The sequence below is a fragment of the Dreissena polymorpha genome, chromosome 1, assembly GCF_020536995.1.
Source record: "Dreissena polymorpha isolate Duluth1 chromosome 1, UMN_Dpol_1.0, whole genome shotgun sequence".
Lineage (NCBI taxonomy): Eukaryota > Metazoa > Mollusca > Bivalvia > Myida > Dreissenidae > Dreissena > Dreissena polymorpha.
In genome coordinates, this window is record NC_068355.1 from 105,463,509 (window position 1) to 105,486,020 (window position 22,512).

General features: G+C 37.1%; 1 protein-coding gene across 1 annotated transcript in view; it reads left to right on the top strand.

The window, feature by feature from the left end:
* Positions 1 to 1,758: 1,758 nt before the first annotated feature.
* The window catches only part of LOC127843153 (matrix metalloproteinase-2-like), a 32,145-nt gene continuing 11,391 nt past the window's right edge, over positions 1,759 to 22,512 (top strand). Inside the window, exons 1-4 of the mRNA XM_052373045.1 lie at positions 1,759 to 1,767; positions 6,478 to 6,776; positions 19,908 to 20,089; positions 20,358 to 20,453. Coding sequence (XP_052229005.1) covers positions 1,759 to 1,767; positions 6,478 to 6,776; positions 19,908 to 20,089; positions 20,358 to 20,453 — 586 coding nt within the window. The remainder of the gene's footprint in view (positions 1,768 to 6,477; positions 6,777 to 19,907; positions 20,090 to 20,357; positions 20,454 to 22,512) is intronic.

Sequence of the window (22,512 nt, forward strand, 5' to 3'; positions counted from 1 at the left end):
GCGAGTTCCGCAGTGTTATACGTTTTCAAGCGCACTTTCTTGTTAATTAATATGAGCGTACGCAATTTTGTAAAGGATGTTGGTTATTATAGCTCGCGCGCTCTTGACATTTTGGCACTCACATATTTAAAAGTGCATTACATAAGTATTCTAAAGATGAAATTATAAACTGAAATAATAAACTATTAACAGAATATACACAGACATATTTGATTTTAATTCTTCAACGCGTAAAAATTACTTAATCGCCGATATTCAGAGCCGACATTGTTTCAGCCAAAACTCCTTCCAGAATTATTATTTCCACTATACCGTATTCAGCTGAAAAAGTTTGAACACAGGTTCGTTCAAGAGCAGTTCAATACTAAACAATATGCGGGACTAAATATATTATAGAGTAAAAACATAAATAAAACAGACAAAAAATTGTTCAGCCGAAACTGGTCGCAGCAAAAGATGCCATATTTCATTCATTTTAACAGTAGTGAGGTCATTCAACTGTGAAATTCGTCAGCTGGTAAAAGAGAAGTAGAGAACATAAAATTGTTGTACATGTGGTTGGGCGGACAAGTGTATTGCTTTGTTGATGTCACCCTTTGGGTCATAAAAAAACACGAACCAAAATGTAGGTTTTGGTGGTGATCATTATGATATCATGATGGCGGTGGTTAAGATTATTATGACGATTGTTTGTGTTGATGTTAGTGGTGACAAGCGATAATAACTAGTTGTGTTTATGTTAGTGGTGACAAGCGATAATAACTAGTTGTGTTGATGTTAGTGGTGACAAGCGATAATAACTAGTTGTGTTTATGTTAGTGGTGACAAGCGATAATAACTAGTTGTGTTTATGTTAGTGGTGACAAGCGATAATAACTAGTTGTGTTGATGTTAGTGGTGACAAGCGATAATAACTAGTTGTGTTTTATTTAGTGGTGACAAGCGATAATAACTAGTTGTGTTGATGTTAGTGGTGACAAGCGATAATAACTAGTATGAAAGTGGTGATAAAAACGATCTGATGAGGCAGATGGTGGCGGTGGTGGTAGTGTTGAATATGGCAAATAATTGCAATCATTGGGGTGAGGTTAATGAGGTGGAAGCAGAAGTAACTCTTTGCATGTTTATTATGCAATAGCTAATTTCTGACATTTAATCTCAAATACCGCAGTTACTGGAATCGATACAGCAATGCATGATGAATTACCGGCTGTATGAAAACATCGATATGTATTGATCAGACATCGTCTGGTAGAATATTATTTGATTGTTGATTACCATGTATAGTGCATCGTGTACTTCAGCACATTCGTGTACATTCATATTGTCTGTTAGACCTTGTACATAACTATACAAGATTGTAAGCGCGTTTTCTAGAATAAAAAGTCAGTAACCTCAGACTTGAGTCTGCGTTCCATCCTGGTGTTGTAATGGCTACGTAAGATCATATGGATTGTTCAGGTGCTTTATATTTATCTGCAGGCGTTAACATCAAATCAGTGTCAATTAGACGCTTATGAACCGTATAATACAGACATGCCCGGTGCACGGGTTACAACAAAACTGGTGCGCCGAGGGAATGAAAACAAACCTGACCTCAACTGTGATGAATCTCATGAGTTTTTATAGCATATGTTGAACTATTTTTTATGCATCCATGATTCGAAATGTCAACGCAAGTTGATGTACGCAAGGCTCTGAGGTTATAAAATTGGTATGTAGCATTCCATAATGGTCCTCTACAAAGTTTGTTCAAATATGGATCAGGTATCCAAATTTTGGCCCCGCGGGATCACCATTTTTAAATAAGCGTTCGGATAACCTTTTCAAAAATAATCTTATCTAAAACCGCAAAGCGCAACGTCTTCATTAAGAATCAAGAATTATCTTTATCTAAAACGGTTGGTTCAAATGGTTAACAGAAGAGGCTAAAACTGGCCCGGTACGAGGGTCACCAGTTGTACATAGATTTATATTAGAAATACATGTAACATTTTTGAAACCGCAAAGTCCTAGCCGCCTTTTTATTTGGTAAAAAGTATTCTCTAGAAGTCCTCTATACAGTTTTATTCAATCTTACACTTGGTGAATACTGGCCACTCCAATGTGATCTTATTATGCCTCTCTTCGAAGAAGAGGGGGTATATTGTTTTCACATGTCGGTCGGTCCGTCCTTCGGTCCGTCGGTCGGTCCGTCCACCAGATGGTTTCCGGATGATAACTCAAGGTCACAGTGACAAAATAGTAAAATGGTTTCCGGATGATAACTCAAGAATGCTTACGCCTATTATCATGAAACTTCATAGGTACATTGATCATGACTGGCAGATGACCCCTATTGATTTTTATGTCACTAGGTCAAAGGTCAAGGTCACAGTGACTCGAATTAGTAAAATGGTTTCCGGATGATAACTCAAGAATGCGTACGCCTAGGATCATGAAACTTCATAGGTACATTGATCATGACTGGCAGATGACCCCTATTGATTTTAAGGTCACTAGGTCAAAGGTCAAGGTCACAGTGACTCGAAACAGTAAAATGGTTTCTTGATGATAACTCAGAATAATTAGGCCTTGGATCATGAAACTTCATAGGTACATTGATCATGACTGGCAGATCCCTATTGATTTTCAGGTCACTGGTTTATAATATGAAAAGTATATAAGTGTTTACCACTGTTGATTACATTGTGTTTTATATCTATGTATACTCATGGGCTTCAAGCCTAATGTATTCTGAAATAAAACCTATAACCTTATCAAGTTTAAATCACTGAACCAACACACCTAGTAGATGTTTATCGTGCGACTGCCTCTGTGGTCAAAGCATGCCCTTCCTCGGGACTACCAGGAGTGTAGAGTGTTTTATGCTAAATAACGTAAAATCTCTATAATGAGAATGCGAAGAGGTGTCAGGATTGTTTCTTAGCAACGTATAATGGTCCTCTACGAAGTTTGTCAAATGTGTGTCCCTGTAGTCAAACGAACTCCCAAATCACGGGTTTCGAGCATTTAAAATCCGAGCTTACGTTGTTCACGTGAGCATTCCAGAAACACCAGGATCTTCTTGTTTAAAGAATTGTGAAATGTTCAGAGCAACAATTTAGATCAGAACTAGATCTTGATGTGATTTTCAGGGCAACTTATGTCTGCAAAATAATTCAATACACCATTATTCCACGGAACTGTTTTGAATATTGTTAGGCATTTTACTGCCTCCCCCAGCGCGCAAGGACCAAAATGATCTGGAGCGGTAGCGTTATATTTGCAACTAGTTGATAATGAATGACTTTTTATGCCTCTTGGCATGGAGCAGTCGTTTTATTATTACGTTTATTCATAGTTTTAGTTCAATGTAGCATTGTAACATGGCGGTCTTACCAGCGAAATGATGTTTGGTGTCTAAGTTTTGGTATAATTATTGAAAAATAATGACTCACTCTGGCTATTATTGCATTTTCGTATTTGATGCGTTATTTTAATTACTGATGAGAATTTTGTATGAGTCTGTTGTTCTTGGCACCCTAACTACGTGCAAGATCATTAAAACTATTATGCAATATACAGTTTTATACATTATTACGTACTTTTTTAATCGATCCTGAAGATAATCATGGTATATTTGTATCGCTAAAAACATGGCGAAATGCATCATATTTCGTGTTTCCCAGATTTTCTTACGTAGCATGGACAGTAGTCGGATGTCTGAATGTACAGTTTACAGATCGTGTACTCTGAAACCTTTATTAGTCACTTAGTGTTTCGGCTATAGGTCCACCGTGTCTAGACAGATATTAACTAAAAATTCATCAATCATCCATCTGATGTGTAGATTAGCATAGGCAAGTATTCCCTCCAAAGAACTATATTGCCGATCTTTCGAACTTGTCCGATTTTGGAACTTGTAGATTTACCATTTCAGCTATTCTCTAAATTACGAATATAGGAATAAAGGCGCATTTTTATTTCAACGAATTAGATTGCCAAACTTATATTAATTGTGTAACCCGAAAAAAAAATACAAACTCCATATATTGTACAAAGATAGGCAACTGTTTCCCTCAACCAATTCATGCTTTACCCAAGTTTAACTCTGTCGAGTATGCAACATGTGAAAAGGTGGTTAATGCATTTGCATAAAGTGTCGATCCAGATTAGCCTGTGCAGTCCGCACAGGCTAATCAGGGACGACACTATCCGCTTAAACTAGAATTTTGCTAAGAAGAGACTTTCTTTAAACAGAAAATATAATGCAAGCGGAAAGTGTCGTCTCTGATTAGCCTGTGCGCACTGCACAGGCTAATCTGGGACGACACTTTACGCACATGCATTATGCCCAGTTTTCTCAGAACACGACTCATGTTATATCAGCGTTTATGTTGCCGAATTTGGCTGGGGCCATTTGAAGATTTATGGACTACATGCGAGCGTATTTAGCAAGGTTGAACTTACTTTTATGGAAGACATCATAACGGCTCCGATATGTCTGGCAAATAACCATGGCTTTCCTGTCTGGAACAATAACTGTCGTAAACGGACAAGTCGTTTCCCAAAATATTCGACCTTAAGGCTATTAGGAATAACCATTTCGAGATTGAATTGAATTTTTCATTTATACGCGTTCTCTTTTATTGCTGATCCATATTCAGTGCCCTCCCCCCCCCCATTTTGAGGAACGCGTTCATTAATTTGTCAGTTGTGGTTTATAAATCACGTTTTACGACGGTGCTCCGAGAAACAAATTGATGTTCACATGTTGCTGCGTGTCGCAATATTTTCAAAGTTAAAAGAGTCTCTGCAAATTTTAAAATTAGGTACCCAACTGTGTTGATTTTGCACGCTCCAGCTTCAATATTGTTAATTGCGCTTGTGTCAAGGAACCGATGAGCACTGTTACGAATTCATTCATTTATCGTTACGTGCGTATCATGATATTGATTGTTTTATTCTATGGACCTCAACGACCATATGACTTTTGTGTTTATATTCATATTCGATTAACGTTTATACATGTACTTAATGCGTCGACGTATTTTAAAGCGCTAACAGTATTCTTATTATATCGTATGCTCTGTATACTATTACTCGTTACTATAAAATAACTGAATATTTTGCACATTACCATTATAAAATTTGGCATTCGGCTTTATGTATAACAAAAAAAGAGCTACGCCTTTGCGGTAATATTTGAACGTCGGTCTGTCTATCCAACAATCAATACTTCTCATGGGACACCAACCGTGACAGCAAATGACATTTTTTCGGAGTTATTTCCCATTAATTGACAGCGAGATTTGAGAGCATTGATTTCATTGTATACTCGACTGATACTTGTAACGTTCAATGTGCGATAGGTTATTACAAACACAAAGAGTTTAACATCGTACCCGCATCACTTGATTTAGAGAATAAACAAAGCCAAAATCCGCCAGATGTATGAACTTCTCTGTTTATGTTTTGTTCGTTTTTTGTATCAGTTTGGAATCTGTTAGATTGGATGAAATCTGTTTGCTTTATCAGTCAGATAATCCGAGCGAGATTATGAGAATATCCATCACTGTCAGTTTATTTATAAACTTAAGGGCGTTTTCAGCATCATCGGAAGATATCAGATTTATGGAATTGCTTATCGCACATAGATATGGGGCTAATATGTTCTTTTAAGGCCAGTTGTTGGTCAGAGAATTAAATTATCATTGTTTCCAAATGTTAAGTTATTGCTTATTGATCATTTGATTAATTCATTGATTTGTTCAGATTCCTGTTTTATTGTATGTCAATAAAACAGCTTATATCGAACATGAAATAAAGGAAAAAATAAAAAAAAGGTGACAGGGCGCTGCTTAAATTGAGAATAATCAAAACAGTATCTCATAATTTGGTAAATATTGTATGTTGTTTGTTTTTGTCACTTATATGCTTCTTACGATTTGGGCCAATGTGCATATAAATTTTATTATCTCAATTGAGCACAGCGTGATCACGGTCATGTTTACTTTGCCTTTTTTCTTTGTTCGTCGTCCGTCGTGCGTCCTGACGCGACAGCATTTACCTAGATTAAAATCTTAAGGTCCTAATTATCGCTTAATCGACATGAAACTTGGTAGGACCGATTTCGTTTCTATGTCAAGGATGGTTTGGTGTAAAAATTAGATCTCCATGTGAATTGAAAAAGTAACTTATAGGATTAACATTGCCAAAACTGAGGGTTGATGAAACTTTGTATATGATTAACATTTATGTAAAAGATAAAATTCATTCACACTCAACAGAGCTGAAGTTTCACTTTATGTGCATTAAATGTTACCTCGGTCGAGTTCAGAAACTATGCCACTTGGTCAACATAAAAAAATGTGTTATGAACTTCATTCAAACGCTTCTTTCTCATGAATTAATTCATTTCATTTCATGCTATTTTACGGTTAAACATTTATAGTTACCGTATGTTATGTTATTCTTATTTCTCTCTGCTTGCAGGGTTACCTAGGGAAATTTGGCTACCTTGCAGATGCAAGCAGAGAAGTTGGGCCGGTTGGTCTGACGTCAAAAGACGCTTACGTTGACGCAATAAAGCGTCTTCAACGTTTCGGAAACATTACGGAAACGGGTGTTGTAGATAGGCGGACTATAGAACTAATGAATAAACCCCGTTGCGGGGTCCCCGATGAAAGCACTATACCAACGTCGTATTCCTTGACGTCTGGGTTTTATCGTACACGTCACAGGCGTTACGTGCTTTCTCCGACAAAATGGGAAAAAAATGATCTCACATATAGGTATGTTTTAGTTTTATGCTTTAATTAAGAAATGTTTTACACTGATTTACAATAATTTTTTCATATTTTCTTGATTTTAACTACATTGGGCGTTTTTAGCTCACCTAAGCACATGATGTTTATTAAGAACATTTGTGATCACCTTTTGTCCGTCGTGCGGCGTGCGGCGTCATCATTTGCCTTGTGAACACTCTAGAGGCCACAATGATTGCGCGATTTTAATGAAACTTGGTCAAACGATTTTTCCCAATCATTTCTTGGGCTAGTGAAAAATGGTTCCAATTGGTTAAAAACCAAGGCCGCCTTTGGGCGAGGCATTTGCTTTATATGGTTATAGTAAATATTGTTAAGACTAGATGCCAGCTTTATCGTCCGATCTTCATGCAACTGGCTCAGCAGATTTGTTCCAATGATATCTTGGACGAGTTCGAAAATTGTTCCGGTTGGTAAAAATCATGGCGGCCAGGGGGTGGGGCATTTTTCCTGATATGGCTATGTAAAAACATGTAAACACACTCGATGTCACATGTATGGTCCAATCTTCATGAAGCCTGGTCTAAACATTTGATATAATGATATCTTGGGTGAGTTCTTAAATGGTTCCGATCTGAAAACATGTTTACTAGGGGGCGGGGCATTTTTCCTTACATAGCCATAGACAAACCTTGTTAACTCTAGAAGTCACATTTATGGTCCAATTATAATGAAACTTGGTCAGGACATTAGTTTGAATGATAGCTCGGCTGAATTAAAAAATGGTAATGATTCGTCGAAATATATGGCTTTTTTATATGGCTATGGACAAACCTTGTTAACACAATAGAAGTCGCATTTGAGTCTTGGTCAGAACCTTTTTTAGCTCACCTGTCACGAAGTGACATGGTGAGCTTATGTGACCGTATGATGTCCGGCGTCCGTATGTGTGTGCGTGTGTGCGTGCGTCCGTCCGTCCGTCAACAATTTGTTTGTGTAAACAGTAGAGGTCACAGTTTTCATTCAATCTTTATGAAATTTTGTCAGAATGTTTATCTTGATGAAATCTGGGTTGGGAATGTATTTGTGTAATCTGGGGTCAAAAACTAGGTCACTAGGTAAAAAACTAGGTCAAATAATAGAAAAACCTTGTGTAGACAGTAGAGGTCACAGTTTTCATTCAATCTTTATAAAATTTGGTCAGAATGTTTATCTTGATGAAATCTGGGTTGGGATTGTATTTGGGTCATCTGGGGTCAAAAACTAGATCACTAGGTCAAAAACTAGGTTAAATAATAGAAAAACCTTGTGTAGACATTAGAGGTCACAGTTTTTATCCAATCTTTATAAAATTTGGTCAGAATGTTTATCTTGATGAAATCTGGGTTGGAATTGTATTTGGGTCATCTGAGGTCAAAAACTAGGTCACTAGGTCAAATAATAGAAAAAACGTCAACAATTTGTTTGTGTATACGGTAGAGGTCACAGTTTTAATCCAATCTTTATGAAATTTGGTCAGAATGTTTATCTTGATGAAATCTGGGTTGGGATTGTATTATGGTCATCTGGGGTCAAAAACTAGGTCACTAGGTCAAAAACTAAGTCACTAGATCCTTGTATAGAAAAGGTCAAATAATAGAAAAACCTTGTGTAGACAATAGAGGTCACAGTTTTCATCTTATCATTATGAAATTTGGTCAGAATGATTATCTTGATGAAATCTGGGTTGGGATTGTATTTGGTTAGTCAGGTGAGCGATTCAGGGCCATCATGGCCCTCTTGTTGTAATTATATCTGGACTCAGTTCAAAAATGGTTCCCGTTCGTTTAAAAATAAATTGCCGCATGCTGTTTGGGCATTTTTCCTTACAGTAAAACCATGTTAATTCTGTAGTTGATATTTTGGCGAAGTTTGAAAATGGTTTCAGAAACATCTCGGAAATTTCTGAGAGCAGTTCAGCTCCTTGAAGCCTCAGGTGAGCGACCGTGGGCCGCTGTCACTCTTGTTTAAATTTCTTTCACTTGCACATTCATGTTTCTATATTGCATGTATTTTTAAGAGGAAAGAAAATTCACAAGTCCAGATTGTCTTATAAGTGGTTATATCCTTCCCTTCATCACAGTACATGTATATTGTTCTGTAAGAGCCCATTTAAACTGTGCGCCTTAAGTTGTTTTAATGTTTTAGGTGCCTGAAGGAGAGCAATTATTATGCATTGTGAGAAATGATTTCATACTTCTCATTAAATGATGTAAGATATTAGAAATCCTCGAAACTATAGTTTTATTCCATTTATATAAACACATTGAACATTGTTTAACCGCAAACTGCTACAGAGCCTAATAATAACGAGTCATTCAAAGAAAGAACACTATCCGTCTAGAGAATTATGCCACGAAAAGGGCTCATTTAGGCTGGCATGGCTGAAGCATATTTACAGTTACGCTAATGGGCCACATATGGGCTGTGGCCAGTCTCTCAGCATGTTAGAGTAATTAGGGGCCATAAAACTGCCATAAAACTGCACAGGGCCGGTGTGGTTTCAAGTTGCTTCCAAGTATTGTTTAACTATGTATTCTTATAAACAGTTTTGCATGTTTTCATGATATATGTTTAGACTGATAAGTTAATTAAAATACAGTAAAATATATAATTTCAAGATATTTAAAATACATGGAATATTTCAAAATTCAGAATTGATAAAAAAATAGGTACATGTATGAACAATATGTACTGGAATCATGACATTTGAGACATATTGCTACATTATTAATTTCAAAATGTATTGTTTGCAATAAAAACAAAACAAAATATCTAGAAAAAAAAACAATGTCACACAAGTTTATTCACAGATCAATGCAGTAATGATTAAGCTCACAGTGTGCATTGTTTTGCTAATCATGCTAAAATGTCACATTTTGAGATATTTTATTTGAAGTTAACACAGATATAACACTAATCTACGGGAGTTAACAAAAAATTTGCCAATCAAACAATTCAAACAATTTCCTCGCAATGTTTATTATGCACAAGGTATTAAATCTTGATTTCCAACAATTTTTGCATGTGCTTCCAGGATTTTGTAGTGAATAAAACACTGTGTAGCTGTGAAATACTAAAAACGCAGAAGGTGCCTCAGAATTGAAGTTTGGGCATACCAGCCAACTTCTTATCAACTACAATGGCCCCTTAATTACTCTAATCATGATGGGATGCTGACCACAGCACACATGAATGGGCATCTTGCCATTATCTGTAACTGTACATATGGTTGGCACTGACCAGCCTGAATGAGCGCTTTTCCTGGCATTATTCTCTGGTATTCACCGGTATTCACACTATGTAACTATTAACCCATTTATGCCTAGTGGACTCTCCCATCCTTCTAAATTGGATCACTTTTTTTCAAAATAAGGGATGTCTAATATATTTATTTCTATATTTAGAATAATTCTTACAGAAATTCCTTTAAGCAAACGGCGCAGACCCTGGTGAGACGCCGCATTATGCGGCGTCTCATCAGGGTCTACGCTGTTTGCCACGGCCTTTTTTCTAGACGCTCGGCATAAATGGGTTAATATGTAAGTACCGTATGATAAACAAATGTTACCCATACTATAAATAAAGTCATTTTATAACGCTACAGAAGTACCATTATTATCCACTTCGTCGCATTTTCGAGGACAGTCGCTTCGATAGTTTTATGCAACCACGAGAAGTTTGTCTTCGGATAGTCTCTTATTTTGCCGACAAAATCACGTGATCAATAAGGAGAATGTATATTCAACTGAAACGTTCTAAAACTCAAAGTAGCGTTATTAAAAAAAATATGAAAGTTGACAGGTAGAAAGTATTGACATTTACAATAAATCACAGATTATGAATAGGATACATTGCAAACTGTAGTCGACTAGACCAGACGTTTCAGCAGTTCTAATAATATGTAGATGTTTATCCAAATTACATAAATGTTTAAATGGTAACATTTTCCAAACGTGACGTTGTTAATTCATATGTCTTTCAAAAATCTGCAAAGCTAAACGCGTTTAAACTATGCCAATAACGTATCCCTTTATTGAGTTATGATGTACACAACCTCGGTGCATGTTGCTCTGACTCCAGGCAGTGTGTTGGCAATATGAGAGCCCCACTTGCATGCTCTCAGAGTAACTGCTCCAACGGGATTCGCAGCCCTGACTACATGTTTTTATGAGTCTCAAATGAGTGTTTATGGAGAGAATTCCGCATCTTGCATGATACATGTGCTGAGGTACAGAGTTTTATGTGGATGAGAACAAGCATACCGTTAATGTGTTAATGTACCCATGATGTAGTTTCTGTTTGCGTCTAAAAATACGTACTGATATGAATAAATGTTAAATATATATTATTCAGGATAAAATTATCCAAATTGCTATATGCATGTTCCATGTTTGTTGACCATTTAGGATAACTTTCAAGTTAAGTAAAGTAAAACTGTATAATGCTTTTTTATCTATGCATCAATCACATGTTGAGTTCAACATGTATTTTCTACGACGTTGATCTACGATAACTGAGATTCTCAGGCGCAACCCACAAGTTCTATATGGCATAAACCCTTCAACTAATGTTCACACAAGGTCATTGTGTTTCTTCGAATCATTTATTGCCATTTCCGCGTTGCCATGCTTATAAATATGCTTAGTATGTGAGTTAAAACATATCAAATATATCATATTCACGAACTGTTTTCGTATGAATTATAATAATGAGTAGATATAACCAGTTTTAATGAAGCAAGCTTGTTACAGAATCGAGCCGCGCTCTCGGAGAATCGGGCTGAGTGCATGTCCGTTAAGTAACGTTCAATATTTTCATTAAAAAAACACTCTTTTATTCTAATATTTCGCCCAAATGGGTGTTTTTTTCTATGAAAATGTATATGTGTATCCCTACTGGATATGAAACTGAGTATCGTTCAATAGCTGTATATGTTATCCCTACTGGATATGAAACTGAGTATCGTTCAATAGCTGTATATGTTTATCCCTACTGGATATGAAACTGAGTATCGTTCAATAGCCGGAATAGTCTGCACAGGCGCCACTGTCCGCCCACACTTGATCACAGGTGTGAAGGACTTAAACGAAAAATTCCATTAAGCGTAAAATTGTAGTCCTTTACTAGCCTGTGTGAAGTGCATCTTGCAATCTGGGACGAAAATTGGAGCACATTCAATTAGCCCGGGTTTCCTAAAACGTGACGCATAAACCATGCAATCGTCAAGCAGATGTGCGACACTTCACAATACCGTCCCACTTTCTTCGCCACTAGAGTTGTTTGCATATGCTTGTTATTGAACAAACCAGGATTTCATTCGAAAAGGATCTTCAGTAGCTCTTCGGCCCTCTAGTGTCTATATTGTTCTCTGTACCCTATTGTTAAAAGCGGATGTGACCATTGATGTCACATGAAGATGCGAAATGAGTGGCTCCATTATCTTAGTTAAAGCAGACTGAAAAAAATTCCTTGTCGGCATTTTATCGCGCTTTGATCGCGAATCGCGTCGATGTAGTTCCCGTTCGGTATCCGGGGACCTTCGAGAGATTCTAGTATGGTCACGTGATAACATCTTGGTCCGGAAGAAGCTACGAATCCACGATGGGATGTGTCGTGGCCGGTTTCGCACACTGGTATTGTTTAAAATGAAAAAAATATGCGGCCCGTTTTGGGGGAATCAAATCACGTGCATCCTGTCTATCAGCTAAATATGATAAATGAATAAATATCTGCAATTATGTTTGCAGCAAGTGGCGGCTGCGCTCGCAAGTCTGATGCGCGTCATTCCTGAAGACCGTCAATATCACCTCATATCTGACGCTAGTTTTAGTGCAACACTGGCGTAATTTATAGCACCTTATTAAAAAAAAAAACATTTTTTTCTCGTGTGAAAAGGATCCCATTTTTCACGTGTTTAAGTTTGTTGGTCATATTTATGCCCCCCTTCGAAGAAAAGGGGGTATATTGTATTGCTCATGTCGGTCCGTCGGTATATCGATCGGTCCGTCCACCAGATGGTTTCCGGATGATAACTCAAGAACGCTTAGGCCTAGGATCATGAAACTTCATAGGTACATTGATCATGACTGACAGATGACCCCTATTGGTTTTCAGGTCACTAGGTCAAAGGTCAAGGTCACAGTGACTCGAAATAGTAAAATGGTTTCCGGATGATGACTCAAGAATTCTTATACCTAGGATCATGAAACTTCATAGGTACATTGATCATGACTGGCAGATGACCCCTATTGATTTTTCAGGTCACTAGGTCAAAGGTCAAGGCCACAGTAACTCGATACAGTATAATGGTTTCCGGATGATAACTCAAGAATGCTTGCACCTAGGATCATGAAACTTCATATGAACATTGATCATGACTGACAGATGACCCCTATTGATTTTCAGGTCACTAGATCAAAGGTAAAGGTCACAGTGACTCGAAACAGTAAAATGGTTTCCGGCTGATAACTCAAGAATGCTTACGCCTAGGATCATGAAACATCATGGGAACATTTATCATGACTGGCAGATGACCCGTATTGATTTTCAGGTCACTAGGTCAAAGGTCAAGGTCACAGTGACTCGAAACAGAAAAATAGTTTCCGGATGATAACTCAAGAATGCTTACGCCTAGGATCATGAAACTTAATATGTACATTGATAATGACTGGCAGATGACCCCTATTGATTTTCAGTTCACTAGGTCAAAGGTCAAGGTCACAGTGACAAGAAACGTATTCACACAATGGATTCCACTACAACTGACAGCCCATATGGGGGGCATGCATGTTTTACAAACAGCCCTTGTTTGTGTTGTGTGTCTGTCACCAACTTTCAATATATCAAGAAATCTTTGTTAACAGATTAAAATAAGTTTGCTTTTAAAAACCTGACTTGGGTTCATCCTTAGCATAAGAAGATTCGTGGTAATACATGTATATTAAACAATCTACCGGTAATTAGATTGGTCGAAGTTTTGGCTCAAAGACATAAACTCAATGTATTAATTTCTGTCCACTCAGGCCCTCAATACACTTTCATCAGATTTGGTTATCGTCCGTTCGCCGGTCCGTTCGACGTGATATTCATCAATATCAATCTAGAAAAGTATTGAAGGGATTCAAATGATAATTCTCATTGCCATTTTGTTGATGATGATGATGATGATGATGATGATGATGATAGTGGCTGTGATGATGATGATGATGATGATGATGATGATGATGATGATGATGATGATAGTGGTGGTGGTGATGATGATGATGATGATAATGATGATGATGATGATGATGATAGTGGTGGTGGTGGTGGTGATGGTGATGATGATGATGATGATGATGATGATGATGATGATGATGCTGCTGATGATGATGATGATGGTGGTGGTGGTGGTGGTGGTGGTGATGATGTTGATGATGATGATGATGATGATGATGATGATGATGATGATGATGATGATGATGATGATGATGATGATTATTATTATTGTTATTATTATAATTATTGGATTGTGACAATTCGTGTTATTCACAATTTAAATGTGTCAAATTAAATAATTGTCTTTAAAATTTCGTTGACACATAAAAGTTGTCTTGTAGCTGGTGACTTACTGTATGCGTCTGGGCCTCATTTATAGCCACTTAGAACAATGTACATGACTAAGACTTTTAATGAGCCAATCATTACGTTCCCACTTAGCAAAGGCTGGCTATTAAAGCCCCGTTCTTAACATTTCGTGCACCACTTTGCCTTGGGGATTTGGACACCGGCACCGCTGCTAAGCATCCACATGACTTGGCGGTTGACGCGGTTAGGGTTTCTCTCGGAACACATGTTTCGCTTGTGTTTTAGGGGCTGTGGATAAGGTTTCAGTTTTCACGGTGTTGATTTTGCATAAGACGTGTTGATTTGCTTTGGGTTTTATCCGGTACAACTTGTTTTCACGGTTGTGTGAATTGAATTAGTTGTATATGGTTCATGGTTTAATGATTTTGTTGTCGCACTTTATTGATTTGTATGTGTTCATTTTGAGTTAAGGTTCTTCAAATATTATGGTATTGTGACGGAATAATCGAATAAGTAAAATAGTTTTATTTTATGGATACAACTTCTTCAATGACATTCTAAATTCTGTACTCGCGAAAGGAAGGAATTGTCGAGCATAAAAATAAGAAAACAACGAAGTTTGGTTAACATTATTTTTTTAAACCGTTTGAAGTTTCAATGGTTGTAAACTGTGCTTGTGTTAATGCCTCGCATTTGATATTGTTTTACGTCCGCGTTCTTTAAGTTTCCTTATTGTTCGATTCTTATGATTCAGGGAAGGAAATTTTAAGTTTTATTATCGAGTCACACCATATCGTTACTTCATTTTAAGCTTGTCGAGGCTATTAGAAGGAGTCGTATTTTAACAAGGATTTTTTTCTTTGTATTCTAATTCAACGCGATATTTAAGAAAATATATTATTTTGGGTTTGATATTCAAGTAAATTTTTGATGTGTTTGGCGAACATGACGAGTAGAAGAAACCAAAGTAACAACTATCCTTCGTCACAACACACAGGGTGATTTGAGGTCATTAGAAGCAAGCGCGGATCTTTTCTCAGTCGGATAGCCAGATGTGTATTTTGTTGGCCGAGAAGTCTTCAGTGAAAATGCACTAAAAGCAGATACAGAGCTCCCCCGTGGAGCAATACAGCAGGCGGAAAAAGGGACGAACGAACGTTCTGACGGACGGACCTTCGGGATAAGGCACCAGGGTGCGGCGAGCCCTTGTTCAGCTGGGTTGCGATGTAATAGAAATCATCACAACCTGCTTGAATGAGGACTTGCTCACTCTACGTCACCGTGCCGCTTGTTGTGCCGCCATGAACACGTCTGTCTGAGTTGAATATGAATCAGAAGACCAGTCATATGTTGGTGGTGGTTTTGCTTGTTGTGGTAAAAATGGTGGTGGTGGTGGTGATGTCGTCGTCTGAAGTTGGAGTCAAAGGCAGCATTTGTTTTCATTTATGGCATTGTTCGTTTTTTTCTTCTTGTACTTACGTCTCTCTCCGTTAAAACGTCTATGTTGCACTTGTTGTTGCTGCTGCTGATGTTGCGGTTAGTGTTGACGAGTATGAATGTGGCTGGTTTTAGTTCAAGCAAGTTTGATTGTAAACGATGATTGTGTTCAAACTATATGTCACGTTATTGGAGAGACCCAAATGCATGCTTGGTATACGTCTTTTAATTTTAGCTCATGCTTGTCTTATATGCTTCAACACTAACCAATCTTCGAGTGTCGTTAGTGAGTTGGACAAAGTGGTAGCATTATTTTCCTTCTTCATTTAAACATTATGGTTATAAAGGGCATCTTCAGTACTATCGTGTTAGACATGTTAAATTTCCTTGTATCAATTAATTATACGTCGATTGTAAGCAGTCTGAAACCGGAAATGTTTGAGTGTCGATTCAATTTCGGTAGCACGAGATTCGAACGATGATATATAATTATGTGTGGTTTAAATAGCAGACGATAAATGTGCTCTGTTGACGCAAGGATTCTAATCACAAACAGAATCAAAAGAAAATGAAAGTACCCCACTGCATTCCCCACTGCCATGTTCACTTTACCAAAACACTTTGACATCATTGTTCTGTTTTTATTTAACGTATTTAGTTATCACCTTCACTCGTTATATCATAACCTTAAAGCCCAGCGTTTGCTGTGTATATCATTTGAATTAGATCTAGTCTGGCCAGTAAACATATTTTGTTTTCATTAAAATAAATTAAATAAATCGATTATTATAAATACAGAATGATTTAATTCAGAGTTTTTTTAATAGAAAATGTGACTACTGTCTATTGCATACTGGTAGGTCACTAAAACGTACTTTAATTATTTGCCCCACGCAACACAGAAATTGAGCATTGTTTACAATCTTAACTATTCAGACGTTTAAAAATGCGTCTGTATATTTAATATGCATTTATAATAAGGAGGGTGTTTTTAATATGGCGATTGGCTTAAACATCGCTGTATACAGCACAATGAATCACTAAAATAAATTTGGAAATAATTTCATACGTAAAACTTCGCTCCATTTTGCGTTATTATGTCACATGCACATATTTTACTTAAGTGTTTATACATATTGTATTATATTATACGTTATGCACTGACAATATAATAATTCAAACATAATTATTATAGGTGGAAAGTTTTATAGCAAATTAAAAGATTTGCGTTTCTATGTGTAGTTCGAACGCCTTGGGCATTCTTAGAAGCAATATTTGCACTTGTCTGCACAAAAGAGAAAGTTAATTGTAACATTAACTTTTTCTATTTGTAGTTCGAGCATGCATTGAGCATTTCTTAGAAGCAATTTGTGCACTTTTGTGCTAACAATTATAATCTTTAAGAAAAGCGTTTGATTTCTATTAGATGATTATAAGAGGTATAAGATGTCAGTACACATGTATATATATTCAGATATATATTATAAGAGGTATAAGATGTCAGTACACATGTATTCAGATATATATATTATAAGAGGTATAAGATGTCAGTACACATATATATCTATTCAGATATATATTATAAGAGGTATAAGATGTCAGTACACATGTATATCTATTCAGATGTATATTATAAGAGGTATAAGATGTCAGTACACATGTATATCTATTCAGATATATATTAGTATAAGATGTCAGTACACATGTATATCTATTCAGATATATATTAACCAAGCCGCAAAAAAGAATTGCATTTTTATTAAATTCACAAGAAGCGGGATTCAAGCTATCTATATAATTTCGTTCGGTTGTTTTCTATCTTATATCACCGTTTGCCTTGCAAAAGACTTTCGTGAACAAATAGAAAGTTTTATTGCAAAAATAATGTTTTGACTAGCAGTAAAACTGTATACTGCTGTGAGGTTGTAATTCTCCGAGGCACCTCGTAAGTAATAGTCCTAGAATTATGCACAACCTTGCTTGTTAAAGCCCCTTACTGATGCACAACCTTGCTTGTTATAGCCCCTTACTGATGCACAACCTTGCTTGTTAAAGCCCCTTACTGATGCACAACCTTGCTTGTTAAAGCCCCTAACTGATGCACAACCTTGCTTGTTATAGCCCCTTACTGATGCACAACCTTGCTAGTTATAGTCCCATACTTATATACAACCTTGCTAGTTATAGCCCCATACTTATATACAACCTTGCTATTTATAGCCCCATACTTATGTACAACCTTGTGAATACGAGCCCAAGACGTATGCATAACCTTACGAGCAACATACCCATGTATAAATTGTTTGTTCGAACCCCAATATCATGATGTATGTGACATTGAGAGTTCAGTCCCAAGACACTTTTACAGCATTGTGAGTACGAACCCCAGACTCGTGTACAGCCTTGTCCATTGTCAAGTCGGCAATCACCTTACTCTACCATGATACTCTCAGCACAGATACACAGATTACTTAATGGCCATTTTTAGCTCACCTGTGCTCATGTTGAGCTTTTGTGATCGCCTTTTGTCCGTCGTCCGTCGTGCGTTGTGCGGCGTCAACATTTGCCGTGTTAACACTCTAGAGGCCACATTTATTGTCCAATCTTCATGAAATTTGGTCAGAAGATTAGTCACAATAATATATTGGATGAGTTAGAAAATGGTTACGTTAGCTTGAAAAACATGGCTGCCAAGGGGCGGGGCATTTTTCCTTATATGGCTATAGTTAAATCTTGTTAACACTCTAGAGGCCACATTTATTGTCCGATCTTCATGACACTTGGTCAGAAGATTCATCCCAATAATATCTTGGACGAGTTCGAACGTGATGCCAGTTGGTTGAAAAACATGGCCGCTAGGGGGCGGGGCATTTTTCCTTATATGGCTATTGTAAAACCTTGTTTACACTCTAGAGGCCACATATATTTTCCGATCTTCATGGTCTGAAGATTTGTCCCAATGATATCTTGGAATAGTTCGAAAATGGTTCCGAATGCTAAACAAACATAACCACCAGGGGCGGGGCATTTTTCCGTATATGGCTATAGTAACATCTTGTTAACACTCTACAGATCACATTTATTGTCCAATCTTCATGAAATTTGGTCAGAAGATTGGTCTCAATGATATCTTGGATGAGTTCGAAAATGGTTACGTTTGCTTGAAAAACATGGCTGCCAAGGGGCGGGGCAAATTTTCCTTACATGGCTATATATGGCTATGGTAATATCTTGTTAACACTCTAGAGGTCACATTTATTGTCCAATCGTCATGAAACTTGGTCAGAAGCTTGGATGAGTTCGAAAATGGTTCCGGTTGGTGGAAAAACATGACTGCCAAGGGGCGTGGCATTTTTCCTTATATAGCAATGGTAAAACATTGTTAACACTCTAGAAGACATATTTATTGTCCGATCATCATGAAACCTGGTCAGAAGATTTGTCCCAATGATATCTTGGACAAGTTCGAAAACGGTTCCAGTTGGTTGAAAAACATGGCTACCAGGGGGCGGGGCATTTTTTCTTATATGGCTTCATGAAACTTTTTCAGAATATTTTTTTTTTGGCGTAGTATGAAAATGGTTCTGGTCTGTTGAAAAACGTGGCTGCTACTCATGAAAGTTGGTAAGAACATTTGTTCTAATGACATCTTGGGCTGCACAGAACAGATCAGTTCCTTTGAATCTCAGGTGAGCGACTTTGTGCCTTTCAGGCCCTCTTGTTAAACTACTTGATTAACATATAGTTCGCTTTACAATTGCAATACCTGTGTGCCATCATGTTAGAAAACAGTGTTTGTTTTCAAACAAAAACAACTATTTCGTTTAGGTATATGGCTATTAAATTCGATCCCCACGCATTCGAAAACTTACCCTTTTTACTGACCTTTTGTCAGTGAGTGTTTGTTTTTCTGCAACACTTATAGACATATAATTTCAAAATAGTTACTTACAAAGAATTCAAAGAAATTGAACACGTCATTTAGTTCCTACGCATCTTTACTCAAGACCGTAGGTTAATCGACTATTAACTATGATAAGCAGATTATATTGCTCACTACACTTTCAATTAAAAAATACATAATTATAGACGATATTCGTTTTTCCCCGCTAGAATATTGAACACGACGCCGGACCTGAGCGCGGAAAAGGTGCGGCAGATATTGCGAGACGCCTTCCGGGTGTGGAGCATCGTGACGCCCCTGACCTTCACCGAGGTCGTCCATTCAATCGCCGACATCCTCATCCTCTTCGCCGAGGGTAACCATGACGACGGCTACGCCTTCGACGGAAAAGGTAACATGGGATTTATGTTCAGATCATCGTTTATGTCGTTTATGTCTGTCGTATAATTTGTTTAATGGTATAAACGATAAGATAATACATATCAATAATATTGTGTGCGTTATAAACTGCTTATAAATAAATTAGTTTTTATTGAAAAGATTTAAATAAATTATTGAATTGGTATTCATTACTGTTCTATTTGATTGGAACACACGTTCATGATAACGACTTTTCGTTTAATATTTTGTAATAAAACACTTTATTTACCACACCACAGGTTCCGTGTTGGCACATGCGTTCTTCCCCGGGGAGGATAAGGGAGGAGACACCCACTTTGACGAGGCCGAAACCTGGACATTTAACTCTTCCGAAGGTACGCTTCTGTGACTTTATTAATTATCTGTGGTTTCGGGTCAGTTTGTGATTTAGACCGGTCTATGTCTGTTAACTGAGACCATTCTGTTGTTTTAGGATAGCCTTTGATATAAACAAATATGTGATTTATTTAAAGCCAGGCAGTGATATTGTATGATTTAATGACGGACTGTGGTATAAGACTACTGTAAGATTTAATGCCGCACTTTGATATAACAATACGGTTTGATTTAATGCCGGACTTAAGTATAAGAATACGGTTTGATTTAATGCCAGACTGTGGTATAAGAATACGGTTTGATTTAATGCCGGACTGTGGTATAAGACTACTTTATGATTTAACGACGGCCTTTGGTATAATACTACTGTATGATTTAATGCCGGACTGTGATATAAGACTACTGTATGATTTGAATGCCGCACTGTAGTATATGACTACTATATGATTTAATACCGGACTGTGGTATAAAACTACAGTATGATTTAATGCCGCACTTTGATATAAGAATACGGGTTGATTTAATGCCGGACTGTGGTATAAGAATACGGTTTGATTTAATGCCGGACTGTGGTATAATACCACTATATGATTTAATGCCGGACTGTGATATAAGACTACTGTATGATTTGAATGCCGCACTGTAGTATATGACTACTATATGATTTAATACCGAACTGTGGTATGAAACTTCTGTATGATTTAATGCCGGACTGTGGTATAAGACTACTGTATGATTTAATGCCGGACTGTGGTATAAGACTTAAGTTTGATTTCATGCCGGACTGTGGTATAAGACTAAAGTATAATTTAATGCTGGACTGTGGTATAAGACTACTGTATGATTTAATCCCGGACTGTGGTATAATACAAAAGTATTATTTAATGCCGGACTGTGGTATAAGACTACTATATGATTTAATACCGGACTGTGGTATAAGACTACTATATGATTTAATACCTGACTGTGGTTTAACCCTTAAGTATGATTTAATGCCTGACTGTGGTATAAGACTACTTTATGATTTAATCCCGGAATGTGGTTTAACACTAAAGTATGATTTAATCCCGGACTGTGGTATAAGACTAAAGTATGATTTAATCCCGGACTGTGGTATAAGACTAAAGTATGATTAAATGACGGACTGTGCATGGTATAAGACTACTTTAAGATGTGAATGCCGCACTGTGGAATAAAACTACTGTATGATTTAATGCCGGACTTTGGTATAAGACTACTCTATGATTTAATTCGGACTGTGGTATAAGACTAATGTATGATTAATGCCGGACTGTGATATAAGACTGCTGTATGATTTAATGACGGACTGTGATATATGACTTCTCTATGATTTATTTCCGGACTGTGGTAAAAGACTACTCTATGATTTTAGGCCGGACTATGGTAAAATACCATTCTGTGATCCAAGGACAGATTGTAATGTAAGACCATTAGTCGCTTTAAGGACAAACTGTAATAAATATCCATTTTGCGATTTTAGACCAGTCTGTGAAGAACGAGACTTATGCGATTTAAAGCGTGACTTAAGACCAGTGGTAACTTTGTGATTTCAGTTTGTTTCATCAAATACTATATTTTCATTCATAACACTAACAAATATGAAGAAATTTTCACTTGAAATTATTTGAGCCGCGTCATGCTGTGTATATGTGGCCAGCGTAGCTTATGCCCAGCCTGCGCAATCGCACAGTCTAGTCAGAAGCTTCCCTACTGAAACCACAAAACCTTGCGTGACTTTATAGCGGAAAGGAAAGCTCTTACAAGACTGTGCAGATGCGCATGACGCTCTTGAGCTACGCTGATCGCATACGGATTAAAATAAGACCCATTTTCGCATGACGCGGCGGATTAATGTTTATATGTGAGGTTTTTTTCGCATTTGCGTGATAACGTGTTTTAATATCTAGACATTCTTACCATCTATGGAAGCTGTTTAATTCTTTTCACTTCCTTAAAGTAGTCTCAACCAGGGATGTAAAGTTGCTCGTTGTAAAACAGGGAAGTTCAAACTGGATTTTTATTTTTTCTGTACATCTG